Below are 26,655 nucleotides of genomic sequence, written 5' to 3'. Positions count from 1 at the left end.
AAAGTATGACAGACCTGTATACTGAAAACTATAAAATATTGCTGAAAGAAATTAAAGGAGACCTAAATAATTGGGAGATATACATTGTTGATGGGATGGAAGACTCAATATTGTTAAGATGTCAGTTCTCCCTGAATTATTGTATAAATTCAATCCAATTCCAATCAAAATCTCAAAAGCCTTCTTATAAAAATTGACAGGCTGATTCTAAAATTCACATGGAAACCCAAAGAACTTAGAACAGCTAAAACGACTCTGAAAAAGAACAAAGTTGGAGAGGTAGCTCCATCTGATTTTTTTTTTTTTTAACATCTTTATTGGAGTGTAACTGCTTTACAGTGGTGCGTTAGTGCTCCATCTGATTTTAAAAACCGTTATAAAACTATGGGCTTCCCTGGTGGCGCAGTGGTTAAGAATCCACCTGCCAATGCAGGGGACACGGGTTCGAGCCCTGGTCCGGGAAGATCCCACATGCCGCAGAGCAACTAAGCCCGTGCGCCACAACTACTGAGCCTGTGCTCCAGAGCCCGCAAGCCGCAACTACTGAGCCCGCGTGCCACAACTACCGAAGCCCGTGCACCTAGAGCCCGTGCTCCGCAACAAGAGAAGCCATGGTAATGAGAAACCCGCACACCGCAACAAAGAGTAGCCCCCGCTCGCCGCAACTAGAGAAAGCCTGCGTGCAGCAACGAAGACCCAACGCAGCCAAAAAATAAAATAAATAAATTTTAAAAAATTGTTATAAAACTGAAGGATGATATTGGTATAAAGAAAGACAAATAGATCAATGGAACGGAACAGAGAGTCCATAAATAAACCCACACATGTATGGACAACTGATTTTTACAAAGGTACAAAGGTAATGCAGTGGAGAAAGGACAGCCTTTTTAACAAACTGTGCTAGAATGCTAGCCGTATCCAAAAAAAAGAAAAAATAACGCAAACTAAATTATAGATGCAAACATAAAATCGAAAACCATAAAACTTCTAAAATACATAGGAGAAAATCTCTGCGGCCTTAGGCTAGGGAGAGATTTCTTAAATAGCACATAAAAGCACAATCTATAAAAGAATAAAGTAACAATTTGGACTTCACCAACATTAAAAACTTCTCTTCAAAAGACAGTATCAAGAGAATGAAAAGACAAGCCATAGAGTAGGAGAAAAATCTCTGCAAAGCATGCATCTGATAAAGGTCTTAGATCTAGAATCCAAAACTTTCAAATATTAGCAATAGGAAAACAAACCAATAAAAAAAAATGGGTAAAAGATATGAACAGATATGTCACCAAGGAAGATATACAGATGGCAAACAACCCGTGAAATCTGCTGAATATCACTAGTTATTAGGAAACTGCAAATTATAACGACAATGAGATTTTACTACACACCTATTAGAAAGGCTAAAATTTAAAAAGACTGACCATACCGAGTGTCAGAGAGGATTTAGAGGAACTGAAAGTCTCATACTCTGCTGATAAGAGTCTAAAATAACACTGCCACTTTGGAATATACTTTGGCAGTTTCTTATAAAGTTAATCAAGTACCTACTATATGGTCCAGCCATTTCTCTCCTAGGCATTTACTCAAAATAAAATGAATGCATGTCCATACAAAGTCTTATGTATGATGTTCATAACAGCCTTATCTGTAATAGCCCCAAACCGGAAACAACCCAAGTGTCCACTGACAGATGAATGGTTAAATAAATGTGATACTTCCATACAATGGATACTACTCAGGATTAAAAAGGAATAGACTATTGAACATTCAACAATATGGCTGAATCTCAAAATAATGATGCTGAATTAAAGAAGCTCAACGGAAAAGGGTACATATTATGATCCTATTTCTATAAGGCTCTAGAAAATACAAATGAATTTGCAGTGACTAAAAGCAGATCAGTGGTTGTTTGCAGATGGGATTGGGGCGGGTAGGGTTAAGGGAGCAGGTTACAAACGGGCACGAGGAAGCTTTTGGAGACAGGTGTGTGTTCACTGTCTTGATTGTAGTGATGATCTCACTGGTGTATATGTGTCGAAACATCAAATTTTACTCTTTAAATATGTGCAGTTTATTATTTATATCAGTAAAGGTATTTAAAAACCAAAGGCATGGAGACCACTCTATAAGAATCTAAAGAGATATAACCAAATGCACCGCGTGAACCTTGGCTGAATTTTGAATTGGAGAAAAATCCTATGAGACGTTTTTGTAAAAAATGGGGGAACCTGACTTCATATATTAGATGGCATTATGGAATTATTGTCAGATTTCTTAGGTGTGGTAACAGTATTGTGGTTATATATAGTAAAACGTCCGTTTCTTTAGGTGATGCATATAGAAATAAAAAAGTGAAATAGCATAAGGTATACGACTTTAAAATTGTGTAGCAAAAAGAGACAGAGAAAGAAAAAAAAGTGTGGTGGGATCTCAGTGAGGACTGTACATATGTTCTTCGTCCTGTGTCCAAGTTTCTGAACATTTGTAAGCTTTTAAAATAAAATCTGGGGGAAAACATATGTAGTGTATGTGCTTACATTGTATCAGGATGAGAAAGAGGGAAAAGTTTCAGTTAATAGGTAGTCAATGGAGAATCTGGAGAAATTCGCTCTGGGGAGAGAGCTAGGCTCTGTCTCCGATGTGCCGACTTACCTTAGCACATGCTAAAATCTGGGGGAAAACATATGTAGTGTATGTGCTTACATTGTATCAGGATGAGAAAGAGGGAAAAGTTTCAGTTAATAGGTAGTCAATGGAGAATCTGGAGACATTCGCTCTGGGGAGAGAGCTAGGCTCTGTCTCCGATGTGCCGACTTACCTTAGCACATGCTGGAAATGTTGTAGGGTCTTCAGTGGGTCTTTGGGGTGTATGCTGCAAAAGGAGCTACAGAACGAGTTGTATTAAGAAAGTCCTTGATTGCGATTGAAACTGAGCTGCGCCTTAGAGTTCTCAGTGATATGCCGAGTCTCGGGTTGGCCTCCCTAGGAGCACGAGTACGTGTTTATTCGGGAGTATCAACACCAACAGGTAGAAGGAGAGAAACAGGATTGGGCCAAGGAAGAGGTTGTGCCATGATGCAGACGCAACAGGGTCTCAGCTGAAGCCACCCTCAAAGCTGCGCCCTCCCGGAAAAGGGGCTGAGCCTTCGTATCCCAGCATCTCCCAGTGATTATCTGCAGATTGCCCAGGAGAAGGGGGCAGAACCTTAGACAGTAGGAGTCTCTTCAGGCAAGGCAGTTCCCAAAGAGGGCCGCCAGCTGAGAGCTGCATTGCCAGCCTCTGGGGGAATACGTCCCCCAGTTTTGAGAGGGGATCCCGCTGCGTGGGACAGCGTGACACCCATAACGCTCTCCCCCTCCTGGTTCTTCTACACATGGTTAATACTTCTTGTACAAGTTGTGCATGACTAATTGTTTATAATGCTCATCAAATTACTGGCGTATAATTACTCATCCCTTTTCTACATTGTGAGTATACCAATTATTTCAGAAATCAAATTTTATTCGTGTTGTGGCTTAACTTTCCTCAATTCATGGCATAAAATGGAAAATACAGGTCTTATTTTCTTTAACTGTTGTTAGTTTGAGAAGGTAGACACGTGTTTCTGGGGTTCAAAGGTGAAGGTAGCAATACACTGTCACAAATGTCTTGACAAATGGCCTTGTCCAAAGCCCACAGCTATGAAGCAACAGAGCAGATATTAGAATTCAGGTTTCCTGATACCCGAGTCCAGTGACCTCATCTCTACACCATTAAATGTGTTTGTCAGTCCTAAGTTTTAACACAAAGAGCATCACTTTTCCGACCACAAGGGAAGCTTGTCTGGAAACATCACTAATGGGTGTCAGCTCCATGTGACTGCTTTTTAGCGGAAGGAATGGATGGGATAGTTCAACCTATAACACCTTATATGCCAGCCATGCCTCCCAGGGTCCAGAAAGATGTATAAATGTCCAGTTCCTTATGGTTACAGCTACATTTCCCAGCCCAAGTAGAGTCTCCTCTCCCCTAGACAACTGATCCCCCAACTCCTTGACAGGCAGAGGTCTTTGCATATGAGGCCACCCCCAAGGCTGTCTCTCTCTTACGGTCACTGGGGAACAAATCCCCTTTGGTCCTCTTCCTAATGTCCTTGGCTCACTTTCCCCAGGGGGCCAGTGCTTGGCCCCCACGCGCTGGTCTGTGTAGTCCACGCCATTCCGTATGTTCGCAAAGGGATCAGACCTTTCCCACTAAAGGGCTGGATCTCCTTTCAGCCTATCTCTTTATGTATTGTTATGCACAGAGAGTCTCTTCCTGGAGAGGAATTGCCAAGGGCCCTTACTTATCCCATCTTCTGCATAAGCTAAACAGCTAGAAAGTGGATAGAGGGAGATGGTGTCCTGTCCCACCACACAAAGAAAAAGACACTGGGATATTCAATGTTTACTTGCAAATCAAAGAATTTCGATTTACATTCCTGACGTGGCTCAATTCCCCCTGCTCCCCTACACCTACTTTCCTTGGTCTACCCTTGACCTTCTCCAGTCAGTCAGTCATCGTCTCATCAACACATGTGGAGAGAACCATCAGACACTGCCACCTGTTCATGCTTCAGACGATATCTACATTCCACTTGTGTATTGCTTACTTTTGACCTTTTTTCCTGCCTGCTCAAGCACACCTTTTATCAGTTGGGGCATCTACCTGAGTGTAAGCGCGTGCACAATTGGGAAAAAGATAGCAACGCTGAAGCCTTGCTGGATTTGGCAAGGAAATTGGACACAATTTCAATCGCATGCAGAGGACGTTTGCTCGTTATTCTTAGTAGGGAATATGGACTTAAATAGAAAACACACACAAATATGTAATCTGTGGTCAAGAAGGGGACTTTTCTGTCAGTTCTCTTTAGAAATACTTAGAGCTGTTTGTTTTTCTAAGCACTGGCAATTAAAGCCTTGGAGAATGAAAAATTAAACACTTCTATGATTTATTCTTTTATTAAGTAGGCTTTTTAGTTGAATGTGAAAATAAGTGTAGTAAAATGAGCTTTAAAGTCAAAAGACTTCAAGTTACATCTTAGCTTTGTTCCTGATTACTATGACCCTGCACAAGTCATATGAGCTCTCTGGAAACTCAGGATTTTAACTTAACATTCTCTGAATGTATTCACTCTAAGAACCAACTTCTACTCAAAATGTATTTATTATAGCTCAGAGAGAAAGTTTTACTCATTAGGATGCTTATATTTGTACCTTACTTTAAAATTACTTTTGGACTGTTATCCTTATTTATTAATTAAAAAGATATTTTTTGAAGCCCTCATTGGTTATAGGTCTATTCCTGCCATCACAGACCTTAGATTCTAGGAGGAGAGAAAGTGCTGAGATAAATGAATCCATGATTATGTCGATGATTACTGACTGTAGCATGTACTATGCATAAAAAACACATAGGCTGCTATGTGAGAGCATCGTGGAAGGAGAAAATTCAAGTTGGTGGGGCAGCAGGCGGTCACAGAAAGACTGTGCAAGAAAATGCATGAAAGTGAACCTCAAAGATGAGTTAGGAGTTACCTGGGTGAAGAACTCAGGCAAAATAACATTGTGGGCAGACAGAATGCTATGCATGGTGTGTGCTAAGTCCCTTTGCTGGAAATAAGCTTGGAGCACCCAAGAAGCCAGCATGGATAAATCATAGTCAGGAGACTAGCTAAGAAGCTGGAAATGCAGCTAGGCTGGATACTGTAGGGCAACAGGAAATCTTTGAAAGATGTTTTAGAGGGGACCATGTGGTCTGATTTGCAGTTTTTATAGAGATCATTTTGTTTACTCTGGACAGTATTATTTAGAGGGAGGCAAAAATGGATGCAGTAAAACCAGTTAGGATGCTACAACAGCATCCTAGAAACAGTGTGAAAGTGCATCTTCATCTTCATCTTCATCATCGTCACCACCACCATCATCACAACGAAAACTTGAGAATTTACAAATGGTACCCACTGTTCTCTGTGCTTAAGTGTATTAACTGGTTAATCATATTTAAGATGAGGGCTGGGGCAGTGGGAAGAGAACAGATTCCAGAAGTATGTTACAGATAATACTAGCTAACTGAGTAACAGACTAGATATAAAGGGTAAAATGTGAGGGAAGAGCAGGTTTTAAAGAATGACCCTTAAAAGTTCCAATTTGTGCAACCAAGTAGATGGAGGTAATAGTCCTGAGATAAAGAACATTAGTACAATATATACAACGGAATACTACTCAGCCATGAAAAAGAATGAAATAATGACATTTGTAGTAACACGGATGAACCTAGAGATTATCTTACCAAGTAAAGTACGTCAGAAAGATACAGATACCATATGATATCACTTATATGTGGAATCTAAAATATGACACAAATGAACTTATCTGTGAAAAAGAAACAAACCCACAGACATAGAGAACAGACTTGTGATTGCCGAGGGGGAGGGGGATGGGGGAGGGAAGGATTGGGAGTTTGGGATTAACAGACGCAAACTAGTGTATACAGAATGGATAAACAACAAGATCCTACTCTACAGCACAGGGAACTATATTCAATATCCTGTTACAAACCATAATGGAAAAGAATATGACAAAGAATGTGTGTGTGTGTGTCTGTGTGTGTATATATATGTATAACTGTATTACTTTGCTGTACAGCAGACATTAACACAACATTGTAAATCAACTATACTTCGATAAAATAATTTTTTTAAAAAAAGAGTATTAGCACAAAGCCAGATTTTACAGGGACAGCTCTGTCTTCAACATGACTTGCGATGCCTGTTTGATTGTTTCAGCAGCGCTATGAAGCTGATGAAGATGCCAATCCCTATGTTAAAGATGACAAACATGTCGCTGCACATACTTGAGAATAACCTTTTCAGAAACTTCTTCTGCAGCGCACTGTGATGTGTGGGCCTGAAATCTCTGTAGACATCACTGAGGACACTACGAAGAAGACCTTTCATGCTTTATCTTCCTCCCATAAATAATGTATGGTGATTCCATAAGCCAAGATTGAATAGAAAATTTGCCTTTCAAATTATTTTTTAAGACTCATTCATGCATTTTTCTTAGTTTCTATCAAAGGCTGACATGGTTTCATTTCAAGAGTCTGATGAAACAACAGACCTCTGTCTAAGAATTTTTTTTCTTAAGTTATTTAAGGGCTCTATACATGAGCCTAGGTATTTTCTGTTGAGACACAGTAATCTACTCGCATGCTCGTTATTTAACCATTTTGAGGATCTCTTTTGCACTTTCTAGAGAAAGTAGGTTTTTTTTTTGTTTTTTTTTTTCCTTAAGAAGTGAGGGTTGAGAATTCCAAGTGGGAATAAATGCTGGGTGTACAGGCTTGGAAAGAAAATCTTAACTGTAAATGTAAATGATGGTAAAGGACTAGCTTTGGGTGCTTGTGACTAGATTAGGATAAGAGCTCACTGGGGTTGGAGGAGATGAAGCTGGTGTAGATTTCTGGAGCCTTGCACTCCGGAAGAGGGCCTAGGATCCAAATGTGCTGGTATCGATTCAAATCCCTTGCAAATATTTTTAGCCAGTCCACCCTTGCTTGGGGAGGGCCAGACACGTTTTATTGTTTTTAGGGGAGCTCAAACCTACTCTGGGGTTGGTACCGTGTTGATGTGATTTAGGATGATACTGTCCTAGGGTTTGCATAAAAGGAGGCAGAATGTTAAAAAGTGATCCCTTGGTTTCTCTCTTACTCTAACTTCTTCCCATACAGTCCATCCACATGTCCTTTCATTTTTTTTCCTCCCAGTATCTCTCTCATTTGTCCCCTTCAGCCCTCTTGATTGCTATTATTCTAGTCTGAGCCATCCCACTTTTTAAAGGTGGGTTTTTTTAAGTGATATTAATTGATTATTCAGAAAAACTCCAGGAGGGATCAGAATTGAAAAAAACAAATGCATATACGTTACCAGTTAAGTCAAAGTCAGCAGCTTTTTGTCAAGAACAAACAAACAAACTCAATGCCTGAACTCTTCATCGAGCTGTCATGGCAACCATTTCATTTTCTATTGTGAGGAGACAATTGGGTTGCTAACCTGAGTGTTAGCCCAAGCTTTTTGAAAGAAAAGCTCCCATCCTTCCACAAGGGGCAGGGTTGTTGATTTTCAGTGTTGCTTCAGGCTCCAGAGGAGTCACTCTTGATAATTATGCTTTATTGTCTAGTGAACACATGATAGGGGGTTAAAGAGATGTAGGTGGCAGCTCCCAGGACAGCAGAGTCCATTCCCGACTTGGGCCAAGTGGGAAGTACCCCTTACAGGGAATCCACGGGAACATCACACTTTTTCTCCTTCCTGTTGGGTACCCTTCTGACTCTGTTCTCTGGGATAACCCAGAGACAAAGCCAAAGACTGCAAATGTAACCTCTTAATGTAACCTCTTATCTTTGTGTCCCCAAAACTTCCTCCCTTAACAATATCAATGAAGCTCCTTGATTTTGCCACCCACAGTGCTAGGCATTGAGGACACTACAGTGAGCTAAGCAGACGCTTCCTGGTGTAGAAGATAGATGCTAATCTCACACATACACACAAATGTTTAAATGTGAATTATTAAGATTGCTTTGTGAGCTTATAACAGGATGGTAAGACCTAGTCTTGGCTGAGGAAGTGATGCTTGAGTAGAGAGCTGAAGAATGAAAAGAATGAGGTAGATGGAGTGGGGAACATTCCAGGGAAAGGGGAAAGCATATGCAAAGGCCCTGTGGCAGAAGAGAGCAGGGCATATTCAGGGAAATGAAAGAGGTCAGTGTGGCTGCCGGGACCTGATGAACTGTGACATGGAGATTAGGCTTGGGTTTGTCAAGTGAGTGAAGACCATCTCATTCATCAAATATACATTCAACTTGTTCGCTGTGCCAGGCACAAGGATGCCAAGATAGATTAAACATGGTCCCTGCCTTGATTTGCTCACTTCTGTGTGCTCTCTCCTTCCCTGACTTCCACAAAATATTCTGGTTCTGTTCCTATTATAGGGGATAATTTATCTCTGTGTTTTACCTCCTCTGTTTATTAGTTCTGAATGCCTTGACTGGGCCAGAGGAGTGCCCCAGTTAAAGGACCGGGGGAAAAAGGAAGCCAATGAAATTGCTAGAGGAAAAAGTATCTGGAAAAATGGGAAGAAATGATGGTTCTTCAAAGCCCAAGAGCCTCTGGACATGGTTACATTATCCGATGCTACATACACATATATTGTAGCAGGGCAGCACTTTGACCATGGGTTCAGAGTTTAAGAAGTAGGACCACTAACAAACAAGCCATCTCCTCTGCCACATCTTTGGGAGGTAGACGCCATTAGTCACCTCATGGTGTGTCAATATCCAGGCTTGGAAAGGCTAAACGAGCTACTTAAGATCCCACAGTAGCTAGTAAGTGGCATATCCTACCTCCAGACCCAGAACTCTGGATTCCAATGCCAGTACATTTGTCGTATGTTTGATGGCTCTTGGCTGCACAACATATATTTCCTAGATCGTACTCATTCATTTGTTCAACTGTTATGAACTGAGTACTTTTATGTTCCAGGAGTTATGTACAGTAGGTCAAAATATACGGTCCGTGCTCTCATGAGAATATTCTTTTGAGGGGATAATTATTAAATAAACATGCAAGTGAATAATCACAACTTGTGATTGATGTAATGAAGGGAAATAGTATGTTCTATGAGCAAGCAAGAGAGGAAGGGCATAGTTTATATGTGAGGGTCAGAGAAGCCCTCCTCGGGGAAGTGAGACAGAGACCTGAAAGGCAGGTAGGAGGTAGCCAGGAAAAGATGAGTAGGAACAGCATTTAAGGCAGAGGGAACAGCATGTGCAAAAGTCTTGAGGCTGGACAGAGCACTGCATATTTGAAGGAGTTAGAGAAGGTGAGGGAAGGCGGAAGGGGGACCCTGCAGAGTTCCTGAGGCCAGGTTAAGGATTTTCTCTTCATTCAAAGTGTGATGGGAAGTTGAGTTAAAGCATCAGGACAGCTGGAGCCCCCTATACTATTGTCCTCAGCATTGAGTATTAAAGTGGAATGAAACCTGGAAAAAAACCTCTCAGGTCTGGTAGGAAGTCTGGGAAGGTTTAGAGGGCAGATACAGAGGAGGTAGTGATAGAGGCCAGACTGCAGGCCCTCGGGATTAAGTGGGTAGGAAACACTACTTTTGAGATCCATGATCCAGGACCTTGGAAACAAAAGGAAAGGAAAATGGATCTTGTGAAGGTAAGATCAAAACCGTGTACTACTTAGCCACTACTCCTCGGCCAGGTTCACTCCTCTTGTTCTATTTCTCTTAGAAGGGTGAGTGTTATTTCTCTGCCCCATCTCAGAGCCCTCACCATTCCAATTAGGGGCATAGGCTGAGCAACTGTTTATCTACAATTTTCTGGGCAGTCTGATTGCAATTATTTTCTCCTTCTGGGTTTAAACCATTACATAACTGAGATTGTTGCTGAGGAGTTCAGAGCACAAGTTACCCCTGGGTGGGCAATTCAGCTCCTAGGTCCCCGATGTTGGCTGCTGTGCCCATCGGCCAGAGACACCATTGGCTGAGTGGGTACCACAGCATACTACAGAGTCAGGACAGCAGTCGGGGACCTGTCTCCATCCACACCCACAGTGCTGCACCGGTGGCCGTGGAAAAGCAGGGAAGCAAAGGCGATACGTGTGAGCTAATGCAAGAGGAAAGGAAGAATTTGAAGGGCAGGAAGGGAGCTACTATAGCTCAGAGGCAAGATGGGAAAGACACAGTCCAAAAGGAACAGAGGAAGACTCACAAAACTAACCGCCATGATCAAAACCTGTCAAAATTCATCAGAAAGTCATCATCAATGACTTTGAAAACTGAGATTAAGAACATACTTTCTTTTTATAAGAATCTGACATTGTCTTCGTGTCAGTGACACTCTTGGGTCCGGTTTCAATGAACACTTTACAAAAAGTCCTACTTGAAACACATTGACTATTCCCAAGAAATGCCAAGACTGTCTCTTTCTTTTAGCCATTAATTTGACATCAGTATTTTCATTTGATTCCTGTCTTTTTCTATTCACAGGAACTATAAAGGTGACCTTAAAAGTTGGCAAGATTAGACAGCTTTGCATTTCTATAAGTGGAGTATTTCAAATGACAACTTTAGAAATGGAATACGTTAAGTTCAGACTTTTCTTTTTAATGCCCTGGTTTACTTGCAAAGTAATACAGATCATCATCATTTATTACCTAATGTATTCCCCAGTGAGGTACAAGCCAGTATTTTCACATTGTAAGACAGAATCTGACATTGCCTCCTACAAAATGCTGTTAGGTTCGGTCTTGAAGAACATGGCCAAGGATTCCAGGGGAGCCAATGGAATCTGGCAGGAGTGTGCCTCTCGAGGCTGACAGTGGGGAAAATGCTTTGCCTTTGTATGCTAAATCACTACAAGACAGGGGCCTGACTTCTGTGGGGCTCTTGAACCAGGAGGAATGGTAAATAGCCTTTTAGATAATACAGTAGAACAAATAGTGCCAGCATTGGCTATATAAAAGTGTAAAACTCCTACCTTGTAGTTGGAAGAGGAAAAAATCTTAAAATCAAAATTGAGGGATCACAGGGCTAGTACGTGCCCAGAAAAATCAGAAGTGACTGCCTGGAAGAATGAGCTATTAGGATGGCACGCAGCTCGTTAGGATGGCATGGGGAGCAGAACCCTGAACTTCCCAAGGATGTGGTCAGTTGGAATAACAGCATCTCTCTGGTGATGATGTGGGAATAGACACAGCATCAGGTTTCTGGTCAGGAGAGCAAAGAACCGAGATGTAGGTGATTTCAAGCATGACATAATCACCTCTCTCACGCTCCAGAAACTGATTTGCATTCACCTGGAGTGCGTGTCTTATGTCCCTCCAAATAAATAATGTAGTTGTGTGTAGACTTAACATCACGTCTGCCTGGAGATACTAAATGAGAAAAATGAAACACAGTCACACTAGGTCTTGTCCAATAATTGTCTAGTTGCCTTCATTATTTATAATTCCATGCCAGAAGCCTGTCCACAGAGTGTGTCCCGTAATATTTGGTGTGTATTTCTTTATGTATACTGTCTATCATCTATCTATATATTACCTATTCAAAGAAAACAGGTTTTAAATAGAATAGCAGGAAAACTCTCTACAGAAATGGGGCCACCTACTCTAATAAAGACTCACATTTTCTGAGCATGCCACCGGGCACTGTGCTATCTTTTAATTTTCAAAACGGTGAGAAGGTCTCTGTGGTAGGCGTAGAATGAGAAGGGTTTTATATCAGACACTCCGGTAACAAATTCCTAGGGTTTGAATTTTGACTCTGTCGCTTGCCAGAAGTGAAGTAGCTTGCGCAACGTTACCAACCAACAATCCAAGGCCAAGTTTGAAACCACTTCTAACAAGAAACACCTTGTTTTTCCAATACCGTCCTTCTAGAAGATCCAAGTATCTTCCCCCCCCCCCCAAAAACAGTATTTTTCCTCATTATTACACCGAATCCTTTCACCATCATGCATTATTTCATAACTAAGCAAAAGCCTTCAGTATGTTGACCCTCCGGATGATTGAAGAAGTCCCATTGCAAACACCCTGCCTCATTTCCAGCCATGTATCATTATTATTTCTCAAAAATATGGTGACTCTAATTAGGAAGCAAGGGGTGCAGGTGGTAAGGATCAAAAACACTGGTCTTACCCTGCCAGGAGCTTCCATTTCAACTTAGACATATGAGTGTTTCAAACATCTGTCAGATAATGATGTACCCTTCCTCTTTACTCTAAATGTATCTGTATCAGATACATTTTTCATTTTTATTGTACAGACTTTGGGATGTCATGAGAATTACGAAACTTCTCCCATCTTACCAAAAGACTCCGCTAAAGCTTTCTTGTCCCAGTTGTCAATGGTCACTTGGGAATGCACATAATAGGTTATTTCTCATAGGACAGTCAATGACAGATAAAACAGGGGTTTGAGTATACTTTCAAACAAAACAGAAAGCAAACTTAGCGAGATGTCTTTCCCTAAAGTAGGTTTGTTATTCGGTGGATTCCATAAGAAAGATGACCATTTCAAAATGTATTAAAATTATAGGAAAAAGAACAGCAGAGTGAATAAGGCATTTTATGTTATAGCCAATAGATCAATCAGTGATAATAACACCCTGGGTTGAGTGGTTTCTACATGCTGGGCACCCTCCTGTGTATTTTACTATGGTCCAATTTGATCGCAGCAACCTTACAAGATGTCTGTCGTTATAATCTCCACTCTAGAAATGAGGAAACAGAGGCACACAAACAATAGCAAAATAATAATAATAATGATGATGATAACTTACAGACTACAAATAATAGCTTTTCTTAAAGCAACTGTGAATGCCAAGGCTACTTCTCACATCTAATACGTGCTTCAAGTGTAGAACTTTCTGTGCAAGCAGAATTTAATAAGTGCACACTTTGTGGCAGACATCGGATCTATTATCCAGTCAGTTCTGCGATAATGTGACACGTATGTTCCTAAAACTCACCATGCTAAGCAAAATTGTGCAATAGAAAGAACTAGACTTATGGGAAAAATTGGGTTAAGGATGTAACACGCAAAAATATCATCAGTGACATTAAAAAAGATAGGAATCTAATAAAAATGGTGGCATCGTTTTTACACCTGTTCAACGGCTAAGAAATGCGTAAATATTGTAATACATATGTCACTTTACCTTTATTTAAAAAAGGACCTAAAGTTTGCACCTGGAAGCAAGTGGCAGAAGTGTTGCTGCTTGTGATCTATCGTGAAACTGTGGAGGGGGACTTGGGCAGATGTTTGAGGGCGGGGCGTGTGCGTGTTTCGTGTATCCCACAAGGCTGGGTTTGGCCGGGTGCAGTTTGCTGTGCTCACCCGGTGTTTCTTGCGGAAGAAATCACACATTTGTAAACATGAACTTCGTGTTATACTCAAATCGTTCCCTAATATATCGACCTCATCAGGATGAATTTGCATTTTAAAGCATGCATTACAGCACAACTGACTGTATTCTTCAGACCAGGTTAAGTGCTGTTTGGAGCTGTACCTCATCAAAGGGGCCAACAGGGCAATCGTCCTGACTGGGGACGTGGGGATGCTTTATGTAGAAGGACTCTTTGGACTGAACATCAAATGCAAACAGGCTACCAGAGGCAGAACAGGTGAGCAAAGGACATGCCAAGGGGAGAAGAAAGCAGGGGCCAGTAGACACTGTGAGAAAAAGGATGCGATGTGCAGTTACTACATTACGCAGTACATGATTCTAGATTGTGTTCCTCCTGCCGCTACAGTGTGGCTCCCTGATGGCAGGGAGAATGCCCTATCACCATCACAATGGTCTGTGAGGCCACTTGGTAGTACAGTGAGCCCTCTATATCCACGGGTTCCACAACCATGGATTCAACCAACTGAGGATGAAAAATATTCCGAAGAAAAATTTTCCAGAAAGTTCCAAGAAGCCAAACTTGAATTTTCAGCATGCTGGCAACTATTTACACAACATTTACATGGTATTTACAACTATTTACATAGAATTTACATTGCATTAGGTATTATAATTAATCTAGAGATGATTTAAAGTATATGAAGATGTGCATAGGTTATATGCAAATACTACATCACTTTATATAAGGGACTTGAGCATCCATAGGTTTTGGTATCTTCAGGGGGTCCTGGAACCAATCCCTCATGGATACTGATAGATGACTGTATCTCACTGAAAATGGCAACCTGATAAGTGGATGAATGCACCAACAGTGGAAAAGTAAGGTCTCTCTCATATAGCCTATCTGGTAAATACAGGTCACAGTGAATTTACAGCATGTGGTCATTAACAGCTTGCCCTGGAATCTATCAAAATAGTCTTCAGTTAAACTGATTCTGAAACTTACACAGAAGAGATGGCAAGCTTCAAAGTTCGCTCAAGAGCACTACAGAGTTTTCAGCTTTCTCAGTATCTTAGCAATCAAAAGTTACAGAAGGAGAACTCAAGTAACCCTAAATGCTATACCGATTTCTAAAGCAACAACGGCATCTCATGATATGCACTCACATTTATCTGACAATGAACTTTTAGGCCAAGGTGAGAAAATGCGCAGGGCAGATTCAGCTGGGCTTTGCCTGGCGCTGCATTAAGCGCAAAGCTGTGTCTTTAACGGTATACTTGCTGGTACATGTCAATCAGACAAGACATGAATAGGCCTGGATTTTTAGAAACTACTTTGTAGTTAATAAATAAGACCTATATTAAAAGTTTAAAATATATGGCAGCAGTTACTAAGGAAGACTTATCTGGAGATATATACCCCAGCATCCTAATATAAATATTAGGCAGAGTATAAATATTAGCAGCTCACATTTCATGGGTACTTGTTTCGCAGGCATTTTGCTAAGCACTTTTTAAAAAAAATAAATTCATTTATTTATTTTATTTAGTTATTTTTGGCTGCGTTGGGTCTTCGTTGCTACGGGCAGGCTTTCTCTAGTTGCGGCGAGCGGGGGCTCCTCTTCGTTGCAGTGCGCGGGTTTCTCATTGCGGTGGCTTCTCTTGTTGCAGAGCATGGGCTCTAGGAGCCTGGGCTTCAGTAGTTGTGGCATGAGGGCTCAGTAGCTGTGGCTTGCGGGCTCTAGAGCACAGGCTCTGTAGTTGTGGTGCACGGGCTTAGTTGCTCTGCAGCAGGTGGGATCCTCCCGGATTAGGGCTCCAACCCGTGTCCCCTGCATTGGCAGGTGGATTCTTAACCACTGCGCCACCAGGGAAGTCTCAGCACTTTTCATATATTAATGAATCAGCTCTCCAAAGCCACCATTTGAAAACTGAACTATTATTATCTTCCTTTTACAAATAAGGAAACTGAGACACAGAATGGTTACAGCCAAGGATTCCGTGCATCAGATTTTAAGAAAACTGCTGTTCTAGAGTATCGTGCAGAACACTTCTCTGGGGACTTCCCTGGTGGCGCAGTGGTTAAGAATCCGCCAGCCAGTGCAGGGGACACGGGTTCGAGCCCTGGTCCGGGAAGACCCCACATGCCGCGGAGCAACTAAGCCTGTGCGCCACAACTACTGAGCCTGAGCTCTAGAGCCCACGAGCCACAACTACTGAGCCCGTGTGTCACAACTACTGAAGCCCGCACGCCTAGAGCCCGTGCTCAACAAGAGAAGCCACCGCAATGAGAAGCCCGCGCACCGCAACCAGAGAAAGCCCACACGCAGCAACAAAGATCCAACACGGCCAAAAATTAAAAAAATAAATAATAATAATTTAAAAAATTAAAAAATTAAAAAAAATAAAAAACACTTCGCCGGCTTGACTCTGAATCCCTTGCCTAGATGTTCCTTAGTTATATAAGCTGGATTACACATGGTGGTTGGTAGAAAAGCCACATTCAACCAAGGAATAGAAACTGGATTCTGGAAATGTATTTAACCTGATGATACAATTCAGGCTTAAGTATCCAAACACGTGGACATCGCAAGGCAGTCAGCATCCTCCCCGCAAGCCTGAGCCACCGAGGACTGACTGTGGTCGGGGGGACTTCTCTCCACTGGGGATGAGCCTCACAGCCAGACGGGATGAGGTCAGTCCTAGGGAGACGCTTGGTCTCAGCTGTGCGTGCCAGAACCCCTGTGCCCTGATAAAAGGGATCAGTAATGCTCACCAACACCTTCCCGTCTCTGAAGAAATTATAAGGAGGATAAAGTAAAATGGTATACAATACCCCAAATCACACAGGGTAATTTTACAATACGTAATGTTCATTTTACAATAAGCGCTGGGTGAAACAGGAATAGCCTTCAGACTAAAAATCAATATGTTGCAATTTGCTAAAAAAATTGTACTAAAGGGGCTGCTGGGATGAAAACTCAGAGTCAAAAGGTGAGCGTCCCACCAAAGGCCAAAAAAAAGAGCGACTTAGCTCCCTTCCTGGGGCTGAGTGGGGTTGTACCCCTGTGAATCAATACCTCTGGGTTCTCTGCAGACTGTTGCCTTCCTATCTTTCTACCCATATAACTTATTTACAAATACTTTCATAGTACTTACTACATGCTAGGTCCTGTCCTAAGCACTTTACAAATAGTAACTCATTCAGTCACCAAGATAACGTCATGAGGTAGGGACTAATGTTATCCCCATTTACAGATATGGAAGCTAAGGCAGAGAGAGGTGAAGTAATTCGTCCAAGGTCACAAAACAAGTAAATGGGAATTGAACTCAGACTAGCTCTAGGTTCCTCATTCTTAACCACTCTGCCATGTATAGAGGATTTGGGGGCATAGGAATTTGGTCAATGACGTTCCTTTTGGTTTTCATAGATTTCGGAAGTGTCACCAGAAATAATGAAAATGTCAAAACAAGTATCAAAGTCTTGACGGACTGTAGCCTGAAAATAACGAAATTAAACACTCCATAAAATAACCGGCATCACTTTTGAAGTCTTAAATTGCTAAGTAGTCTTTGTTGAGAAAAAGCATGTATGTATACACATACAGGCACAAACATTTACATATGTACCTAAGCATATATAAGTTACAGTTATATATAAATCATAAACTCAACACAAACAAGCTATGGATGATTTCTTCAACTGCAAAATTTGCTTTTGAGTGGAGAAAGAGAAACAAAGCTTAAGATCCCATGGGTTAGTTTATAGCCCTTTCTTTCTTGGACTGGCTAATTCATGGTTTGCAAAGCCCTCATTAGTAGGATGACGGCAATGACCATGAAGGAAGGAAGTGACATTGCCTAGGTTCATAAAGCTCTGTTCTATGGTAAGACTTTCTTGGATAGGGTAGGCAGCAGGGCAGAATGGAGTTGAAGGTCTAAAGGTACTCTCACAGAAAAAGATGAACTTTAAAACATGGTCTAATTCACAACCAAAGCAGCCACATAGCACAGGGAGATCAGCTCGGTGCTTTGTGACCACCTAGAGAGGTGGGAGAGGGAGGGTGGGAGGGAGACGCAAGAGGGAGGGGGTATGGGGATATATGTATATGTATAGCTGATTCACTTTGTTACAAAGCAGAAACTAACACACCATTGTAAAGCAATTATACTCCAATAAAGATGTTAAAAAAAAAAAGGATCATTAATTCAATATTGTTTTGTCTTTATATTTTACATTTACTATGTATTATACAGTTAGCGGCTGGCAGCTCCCTTAAAGCGTTCAGAGACATGCACATTCAAATTAATGTTTGCTGGATAACAGTATTCCTTCCAGATGAGATGGCAAAGTCTCTTTTAATTTCTTCTCCAGAGCCTCAGATTGAAGAGATAACATCAGAAATGGCCAGGCAGCTAATAGGTCTGATGGCAATTCTTGCATATTTAGAGAAAGGCTGTTTGACCATAGAGTCATCAGTAGGAAAAACGTGCCCGTTATATGAACACATGAGCTCATCCATTGTATGATCATTAAGTGCCTACTCTTTGCCAGCACTGCAGACACAATGACACACTACATACACAAGATTCCTGCCTTTGTGGAACTTGTGGCTTAGCTGGGGAGTTGGGCAGTCAAACAATCAGGGTAGTGGGTAGGTGATTACAAACGGAGAGCCATAATCAAAAAAACCCCAAAAAACAAAAGAAAAAAACCAAGTGTCTTGAGTGCCTGTAGGTAAAGAAGCTGGCTGAGACTTGAGGCTGTGGGGTAGGGCAGACTGGGATGGATGTTCTAAGAAGCAGAGGAGGAACATTCCATACAGAAGGAGACAAGAATAAAGAAAAATCACATGCATGCATGTAGAAAGGTCTGTGGTTGCATGAACCCAGCATCTTCAAGACCTGAAGGAGTGCCACATGGATGGTGTCCTAGGGAGAGAGGTGGGGGAGAGTGGTGGGCAATTGGTCGGAAAAATTAGGCAAGGGGAAGACCACGTGGGACCTTGCAGAATCTATAAAGGATGGGGATTTTATCCTCAGATACGAGGGAAGACATAGTTGTGGAAAACCATGATCAAATATATTGTAAGGAGGCTAGGTTTTCCACTGATGTAAAAGGCCATGGGAGCTAGTCACGTGGGCTTTCTTTTTTTTTTTAATGGACTCGAAATTTATCTATTCATTTACCTATTTACCTGTTTGTTTATTCATTTAGTTTCAGCTTTATTCAGGTATGATCGATGACTACAAATTGCATATATTTAGGTTATACGACATTATTTTCTCAGGTGTACAATGTAGACAATGTGTACAATTGTGAAATGATGACCACAATCAAGTTAATGAACACATCCATCACCTCACATTGAATCTAGGCTTTAGAAGTCATGCAAAACACAAACATATCTAAATGAATGATGGGCTATGGATCATGCCAGGGCACTTCATAATGCAACTGGACCAAGGCAAGTTGTCTGTAGCTTTCCCCTTACTGATCTTACCATTCCCCACCCCCTTCAACCTTCAACTTTTCCAATGTAGGCAAGACAATGATTTAACACATTGAACAGTAAGTGAATAGGATGCTCTACTGATTTCTCAAGGAAGCAAAAGGATACAAGGACAGCTATGGGGGCACCATCCGAACTACACATAACACGTGTCAGAATGAGGCTTTGTTGCCTTTTAGCAACTGTCAATGTATGGAGACTGGACAAGCCAACACCACTACATCTTGGCCCTTGCCATTGGTGTTTTGTAAATCAGCATGAAGCAAGAAGGGCTTACTTTCCAGGGAAACTCAACTCACTACTATGTGGGTATGGCGAAGGTGAACCCTTTCTTAAAAACATGCAGAAAGATACAAATATTGACATAATGACTTTTCAAATAAGGTCCCAGAGTTATCTATGTAGCAAGAGATCATGTAATGTTAATTGTTTTGTGAATGTATGAGGGGTAAAAAAACAACTACCTCTTACTCAAGGTTGCAAATATGATCTTCATGGTTTCCTATCCAGCTGCCATTCTGAATAAAGGGACTTCAAGTCTGATTCAAGGTCGACCCTGAACTTGAATGAAGGATGCTTCTCCAGGACAGGCCTGCACATGGATTCCCCCAATGATTTTCAATCAATGAAAAAAAAAAAAAAAAAAAAATATATATATATATATATATATATATGTATGTATGTATAAACTCTCCAAGAAATGTGCAGAGCCATTCTGTCTCCCCGGGGATTGCTATGCTTTCTCTCCCAGACACAGCCATGCTCGACATCGTTGTTAAGTGTTCAGCCTCCCTCTGCGGTCATTTTATTTGTAATAGTGTCTTGTGTGTTGTGTCTCCTAGCTCTACATACAAACTACCACGCTTACAATCTCCATGAACCTAAGTGCATCAGTGGCGCTGGGGATGCTATACATGCCGAAAGTGTACATCATCATTTTCCACCCTGAACTCAATGTCCAGAAACGCAAGCGAAGCTTCAAGGCCGTAGTCACAGCAGCCACCATGTCATCGCGGCTGTCACACAAGCCCAGTGACAGACCCAACGGGGAGGCCAAGACAGAACTCTGTGAAAACGTAGACCCAAGCAGTAAGTATCTTTCCTTTCCTTCCATCTGCCCAGCCTGCGTCAGGAAGCTCTGGCAAACGTGGTGTGTGCTTGCCTTTCTTTGGAGAAAGACTGTGACCGTTCTTGTCTTATGGGCTGGGTTGCCTTGGCGAATGCTAACGTTTGCTCTTAAGAGTGTGCTCATTCTTGCCACCGTTTTCTTTTTGCTCCCTGTTGGAAAGCAGCTTTCAGAGGCTCTGCTTCAGAAGTGTGAAATCTCCCCCTTCCCTGGCTTCCTATCCTTTGGTCCCAAACCCTCCAACTGACATAAACACAGCTGTTGAGCCACCTTCCTTGTTCCCTTCCTCTTAGGGGATCAGCTTCCTGCTAGGGAACCTTCGACATCCCATTGAACTGCAGCAATAGGAAAGAAATTGGAATATTTAAGAATTTTGGAAGCATAACTTCCTTGCACTGGAACGTGAATGTGGAGAAAGTTATGATTCTTTACTAACCAAGCCTTGTAGAAACAAAAAACACATCACATATTATTGAATAAAGCTGGCAACCATTCATCCAAGTATACAGGCCCAGACACTACCATGCTAATGGCATCCCCACGTGGGGAAAACATCTACCAGATAACTCCAGAGGAGTTTCATCCCATGAAAGACAAATAGTAGAGGTGGGATTAAGGATGAAATGCCAGATTTGACACCTACATGGCCAATCTGGAACGCCTGGGTAGCCTTTAGTCATCCTGGCAAATGACCACAAAGACGACGGACATACAGACACTAGTTTGTTAAAAAAGAAAAAAAGAAAAGAAAAGGAAAGAAAGACCATTTAACCAGAGTTAAATTCTTAAAATCCCCAGTTGTTAATTTTACTAATACTATGGTGGTAAGAGTGCATTTCAGATTAACCATATCACTCCTAGGATTTGTTTTCCAGGACATTTTGACTAGTTCCATATAGAATGAGGCAGTTTAGCGTGTTCACGATACTGCCTGTTTTAAACTAGAGGAGGTTTCAGGTTGGCCATTAAGTCATTCAAGACTTACTGTTCAGTTATGAGCTGATTTTGTTGTAGCCAAAGGTTTATTGCCAAGCAGAAAGTAGTTCCTATTCTAAATACTCTGACGTAATTCTTTATGCTCTACAACTGAGATCTTTAAAAACCAGGAGACAACTGAGTTTAACCCTGACAACTATTGTACAGCAATCCATGATCTTGGCCCAATCCATTTCTAAATAGTTGGCTGAATGACTACAGTGAATGCTTGAGAGTCTGTGGACAAGGAAACAAAGGCCCATTAACAACACCATGGGCTTCACGTTGACGTTTCAATAGGAGAGATCCTGGGACGGGTGAGAGGAGGGAGAAACAATGGATGTACAGGCTCTGTTCTTGTGTCGTCAGAAAAAAATGGTCAATTCCAAGGAAAGGGAATAGATAGAGAATTGCTGTGATATTCAGTGTGGCGTAGGAAGAGGCTTCGGGTTGAGACAGACCTGGGTTCAAATCCAAGCCACTCCACTTAACCAGCGGTGTGGCTTTGAGAATTACTGAGGTTTTCTAAAGTTCAGCATTCTCCTGGCTAAAATGGAGATGATAATATCTATGTCACAAGTGTGTCATCAAATCTCATCCATCTAAAAAAACAGTATGTCAATTACATGTTAATGTTCTTCCATTTCTGTAAAGGTGAAAAAGCCCACATTTCAGTGTGACTGGTTACATAGACATGATGGTGATGTTAAAGGCATACCAAACACCACACGGTAGATGGAACTGGCCAATAAAAATATTTCCATGAACATACTTATGCATCTATTTATATGTATCCTGTATTGATAAATATACCTGCACAGTTATACTTTTGTAGCATTTTATTCTAGGACCCCTTGCCAGATTTTTCATAAAACCCTCACCCTGAAGAGGTTCCAATAGCAGTTTTACATTTATATTTGTACACACACACACAGACACAGACACACACACACACTTAACAAGATATGTCCAAAATCAATAAGCAGAAAATATGGTCAAAAGTCTACATGTATTGAAAATTAATGACCAAATTAGAAGTTTTGAAGTTGGATAATTAATCTAACACTGTGCTACTTAGAAATAACTAGCTTTTTAAACAACATTTTAACTGTTGTTAACCTTTCACGATGAGGTTCTATCCTTGTTGAGGCCATTTGGGGTACGATACTGGCTGTTAAAATGCTAATACTAACACTGACACCAACAATAACAAAAACCCATCAGCTACCCTTTGAAATAGGCAGTAAACAGAATGCTTTGGGTGGAAGATCTCTTATTCCTCATGGTAACTCTGTAGACTGGTGATCATTATTCTCCTTTTACTGAAGAATCCTAGGCGTAGGGAGATCAAGGGATATCACCAAAGTCCCACACTAGTTAGCGGCAGAGCTTGGTCTGAAACCCAGGTCTGACTCCCAAACCCATGCTTGTTGCTCTTTGCTGCTCTGTTTCTCAGAACATCGGTGACATGTCGTAATCCTAATGCAGAAATTACTCTTTTGACTTCTTCATTTGGTAATACAGCTTGCATATACAGAATATAATGATGTGTGGCGGTGGACTCTTTGGTTAAATGTGCTGTGAAATGCATTCCTGCTTGCTGTGTTGTCTGCAAAGACAGGAGTAACCTGAGCTCAAAGAAGGCTGCCCAGGTAGAGGCCTCATCTTACTAACTCAAAAATCCAAGTATCTTATGACCTGTGCCAGTCACAACAATTATTCCATTTGGAATTCATTTGCTGCCTTTCTCTTGAAAAAGTTTTGTTGGGTTTTGTCATTGTTGATGTGTTGGTGTCTACACAGAACAAAGAATAAATAGTTCGGGGGAAAAAATGAAACCAAAAAGAGCCTTTGTCTTATAGCCAATCCAAAAGATTTTTAAAAATTATTTTAGTTATCTTGGTTTTGTGTAGACACTCCCTAAAACTAATCGTCAATAATTTGCCGAGATATTTGCTGAATTATAGGAGGAGATTCATGTACCTCCAAACATTGGGGTTTCTGATGACCCAGCTCCCAGAGGTCCCTAAGAGGAATCAAAAGACCTTCCCTGCACAAAATCTGTCCAGTAGAATTTTCTGCAATGATGGAAGTGTTCTCTGTTTGTGCTGTCCGGTATAGAAACTGCGAGTCACATGTGGCAGTTCAGAACTTGAACCATGGCTACTTAACTGATGAAATACACTTGAGACTTTTAGTTCATTTTAAATAAATATAAATAGCCATCCATGGCTGTGACTATTCCATTGGAGAGCACAGCCAGAGATCTTAAGAGCAAGGATTTCACTCTCGGACGCTCAGTCTGAGCCCACATTTGAAACACCTCCCAAGGTTTTAGCAATGATGCTGATCTGGGACAAAGTCAGCTTAATGGAATGAAATATTTGAGGTGAGACAAAAAGGCAAAGCTATAGCTATTTTAAACGCTCCCTAAGGAGCCACTAATATGGAAATAGTGATATCATAGATAGCAATTGTATTTGGAAAACCAGTCCTTAGTAATGCAAAAATGAATATATGAAAAGGACAGTAGTGAAAATTCAATTAATGAAAATAGACATGACTATTTTGATGAGAGAGAACATTATTATTCTATTCTATTTAATACCAAATATAGCTCAAAGTATGTCAAATTTCTGCACTTTGGTAACAGAGACAAACAAATTATTGGCTGAAATTAAACTGTCTGGTTAAAAAGAAACAAATACAAGCCCAGGCCATGTACTTAAGAAAGGAATATGTCTTTCCAAAGGGGAAATTCTGTCCACTATTCTCAGAGGGAGTACATCTGGGAGAATGCTGAATTTATAGAATGAGCTACGAAGTTAATAATGGAACAGAAACGTCCCTTACTGTTTCTCTAACACTTAGTCTCAGTGTATTTCAGTCGTCAGTGTTTTCATTCTTAGCAGCTCTGCTCCATCACTGCAGTTTGCCATCTGGTGCGTGCTCGCTTCTGCTCATCCAACGGCACACAGCAGCTACATGTCCACGTAAAGACGAATTTGCTTGTTGGCTTAATATGGGCAGAAATTAAAACTGCCCCTGCACTGCTTGAATTTTCCCCAAGAAGTTCAGTTTTCCTCTTAGGTTGCCTCTTCAGTTCAAATTCCATTGTCTGAAAGGAAAACTTCTGCATGGATTCAACAAAAAGTAAATCTTCTCAAAAATTTTAATGTATCTGTTGTACTTCTACCATATTGGATAGTCACAGTTGGGCCAATGCTTGTTGGTTTCTACACTCCGACTGAAAAACAGCAGGGGGCCTAAGGGTGTAGCTCAGCTACTTACTGTATTTTTATGTATACAAACAATATTTCTGCTGCTAGAGGATCACAGGTGCCTGACCTAAGGTGGATAGCTTTAGATCTGGCCACCATGATGCCTTCTCCACATTCCTTCTCTAGGAAGAAGGGCACCTCCAGCTCTGGTTCTCGCAGCTGTGTCCTGAATTTGGCATGTTTCCCCCAACTTTCTATTGTTGACTTGGCAGATGTATGTTCGAGGCAAACTTGAAGATGCCAGATCAACAGGAAGACTTGGTTCTTGGCTTATCCGTGGCCACCAAGACCTTCTTCCAGTTGGATGAATAATATTAACCGAGGCAGCACAGCTTTATTGGGATGGTGGGTAAGGACTGCTCCCTTCCTCACCTGGACTAGTCAGAACCAGAAGATGCTCTGTGAATTATCCTCTGGTCAGATGCTTTCCTTGTAAAGGATTGCAGTGCACAGAGGATGAGCAGCCCTAAGCTACCGGGTTCTAAACTACCATCCATTTTCTGAGCCAATGCCCCCAGGCAGTGCAGAGAAACTGCTCAAGTACCCTGACCGGTTACAGATAATTTACTCTGGAACTGCCTAGCAATTAGAGATGGCAGGCAGATGGACAGCGTGGGATACACCGCCTTTTTGCATATGGGGCCATATGACTGATAAACTGACCCTGAGAGAGAGGCTGGACACACACTGTGCAAAAGACTAGCTTAAGACAATGAGCATATTGCAATGAAGCACATTTTAAAAGAATGACCATTTACACCTAAAATAAAAAATCAAAAATAAGATTTTTTAAATATATGTTTGTATTCTGGTGCTGTTTTTTAATTACCATTTTGCATATATTGTAAAGAAAATATATAAATAAAAACTTGTGCTGTTCAATTAAACCCCCCAACTGCTAGAAAATGGATGAGGGCACCAAACCCTACACAAGTAACAATGCCTAGAAAATTCTGGAACACACTCCTATGCTGTGTCAATTTGTTATGGTTTTTTGTTTTTTGTTTTGTTTTGTTTTGCTTCTTCATTTGTTTGGATCCCTGACATTCTCTACATTGTTATGTTATTTGTTTCATCCTTCTGGACTAATCATGCAGGTCAGCATGAATGGACTAGGCTGAGAAAAAATAGGATGGCAACAGGAAGAAAAGAATGCTCTGAGCAGACAGATACATTATTTTGGGGCTGGTTCCCTCACTTGCTCCAGTTCAAACAAGTAAAACCCAACTGCCTTAAACCAAGAGGCACCCATACTCCCATGTTCAGAGGTACCTGAATTGTGGTCAACTGGTCTACCAAAGGCTACTGAACCCACTGAAAGAGTGGGCATAATGTCTATGGTCTCTATCGCAGCCTCTTCTCCAAAAGGAAAGAAAAAAGAATAAAAAGGAATGTTGTGTGCACTTTTATTTTATACATACCTATATATTTACTTTTCCTGTAGACTGTATACCACCAGTAAGAAAGAGTGTACAAAAGTCTGTTACTTGGTACACTATCCCACCAACAGTATAGCTTTTGCCTGCTTTCCAAAAGGTAAGAAACAATCTACTTTTTATTTATTTGTGTGTTCTTGTCTCCACTGAGAATTAGAAATGTTTCCATGAAAACTGTGCATGATTACCTAGAAATCTATGTATATGAAGAAACGCATTTTTGAAGATGATATTTGCTAAGCATAGTGTAGACGGCTGCTATGGGTCACGGGCCTGGTTTATTCTCTGGAGAACATGTGACTAGGTGCGTGCAGATTTGTCTTTCCTGAACAAGTAGCCAATAATAGCAAAAGTGGTGCTGGTCAGCCTACTTTAAAACTCTCAATGGT

General features: G+C 41.2%; 1 protein-coding gene across 2 annotated transcripts in view; it reads left to right on the top strand.

Annotated features, from left to right (window-relative positions):
* Positions 1–26,345, top strand: part of GRM7 (glutamate metabotropic receptor 7) — a 796,163-nt gene extending 769,818 nt beyond the window's left edge. The window contains exons 9-10 of one of the 2 annotated variants that reach the window (XM_068557650.1): positions 20,291–20,537; positions 26,275–26,345. In XM_068557650.1, the coding sequence (XP_068413751.1) occupies positions 20,291–20,537; positions 26,275–26,345 (318 nt within the window). Of the gene's footprint in view, positions 1–20,290; positions 20,538–26,183; positions 26,216–26,274 lie in introns of those variants that run through there. The other variant, XM_068557651.1, reaches the window with a different exon arrangement.
* The last annotated feature ends 310 nt before the right edge of the window (positions 26,346–26,655 follow it).

The sequence above is a fragment of the Eschrichtius robustus genome, chromosome 12, assembly GCF_028021215.1.
Source record: "Eschrichtius robustus isolate mEscRob2 chromosome 12, mEscRob2.pri, whole genome shotgun sequence".
NCBI classification, from domain to species: Eukaryota; Metazoa; Chordata; class Mammalia; order Artiodactyla; family Eschrichtiidae; genus Eschrichtius; species Eschrichtius robustus.
The sequence above is the reverse complement of the archived record's forward strand: the minus strand, read 5'-3'. Positions and strand labels throughout refer to the sequence as shown.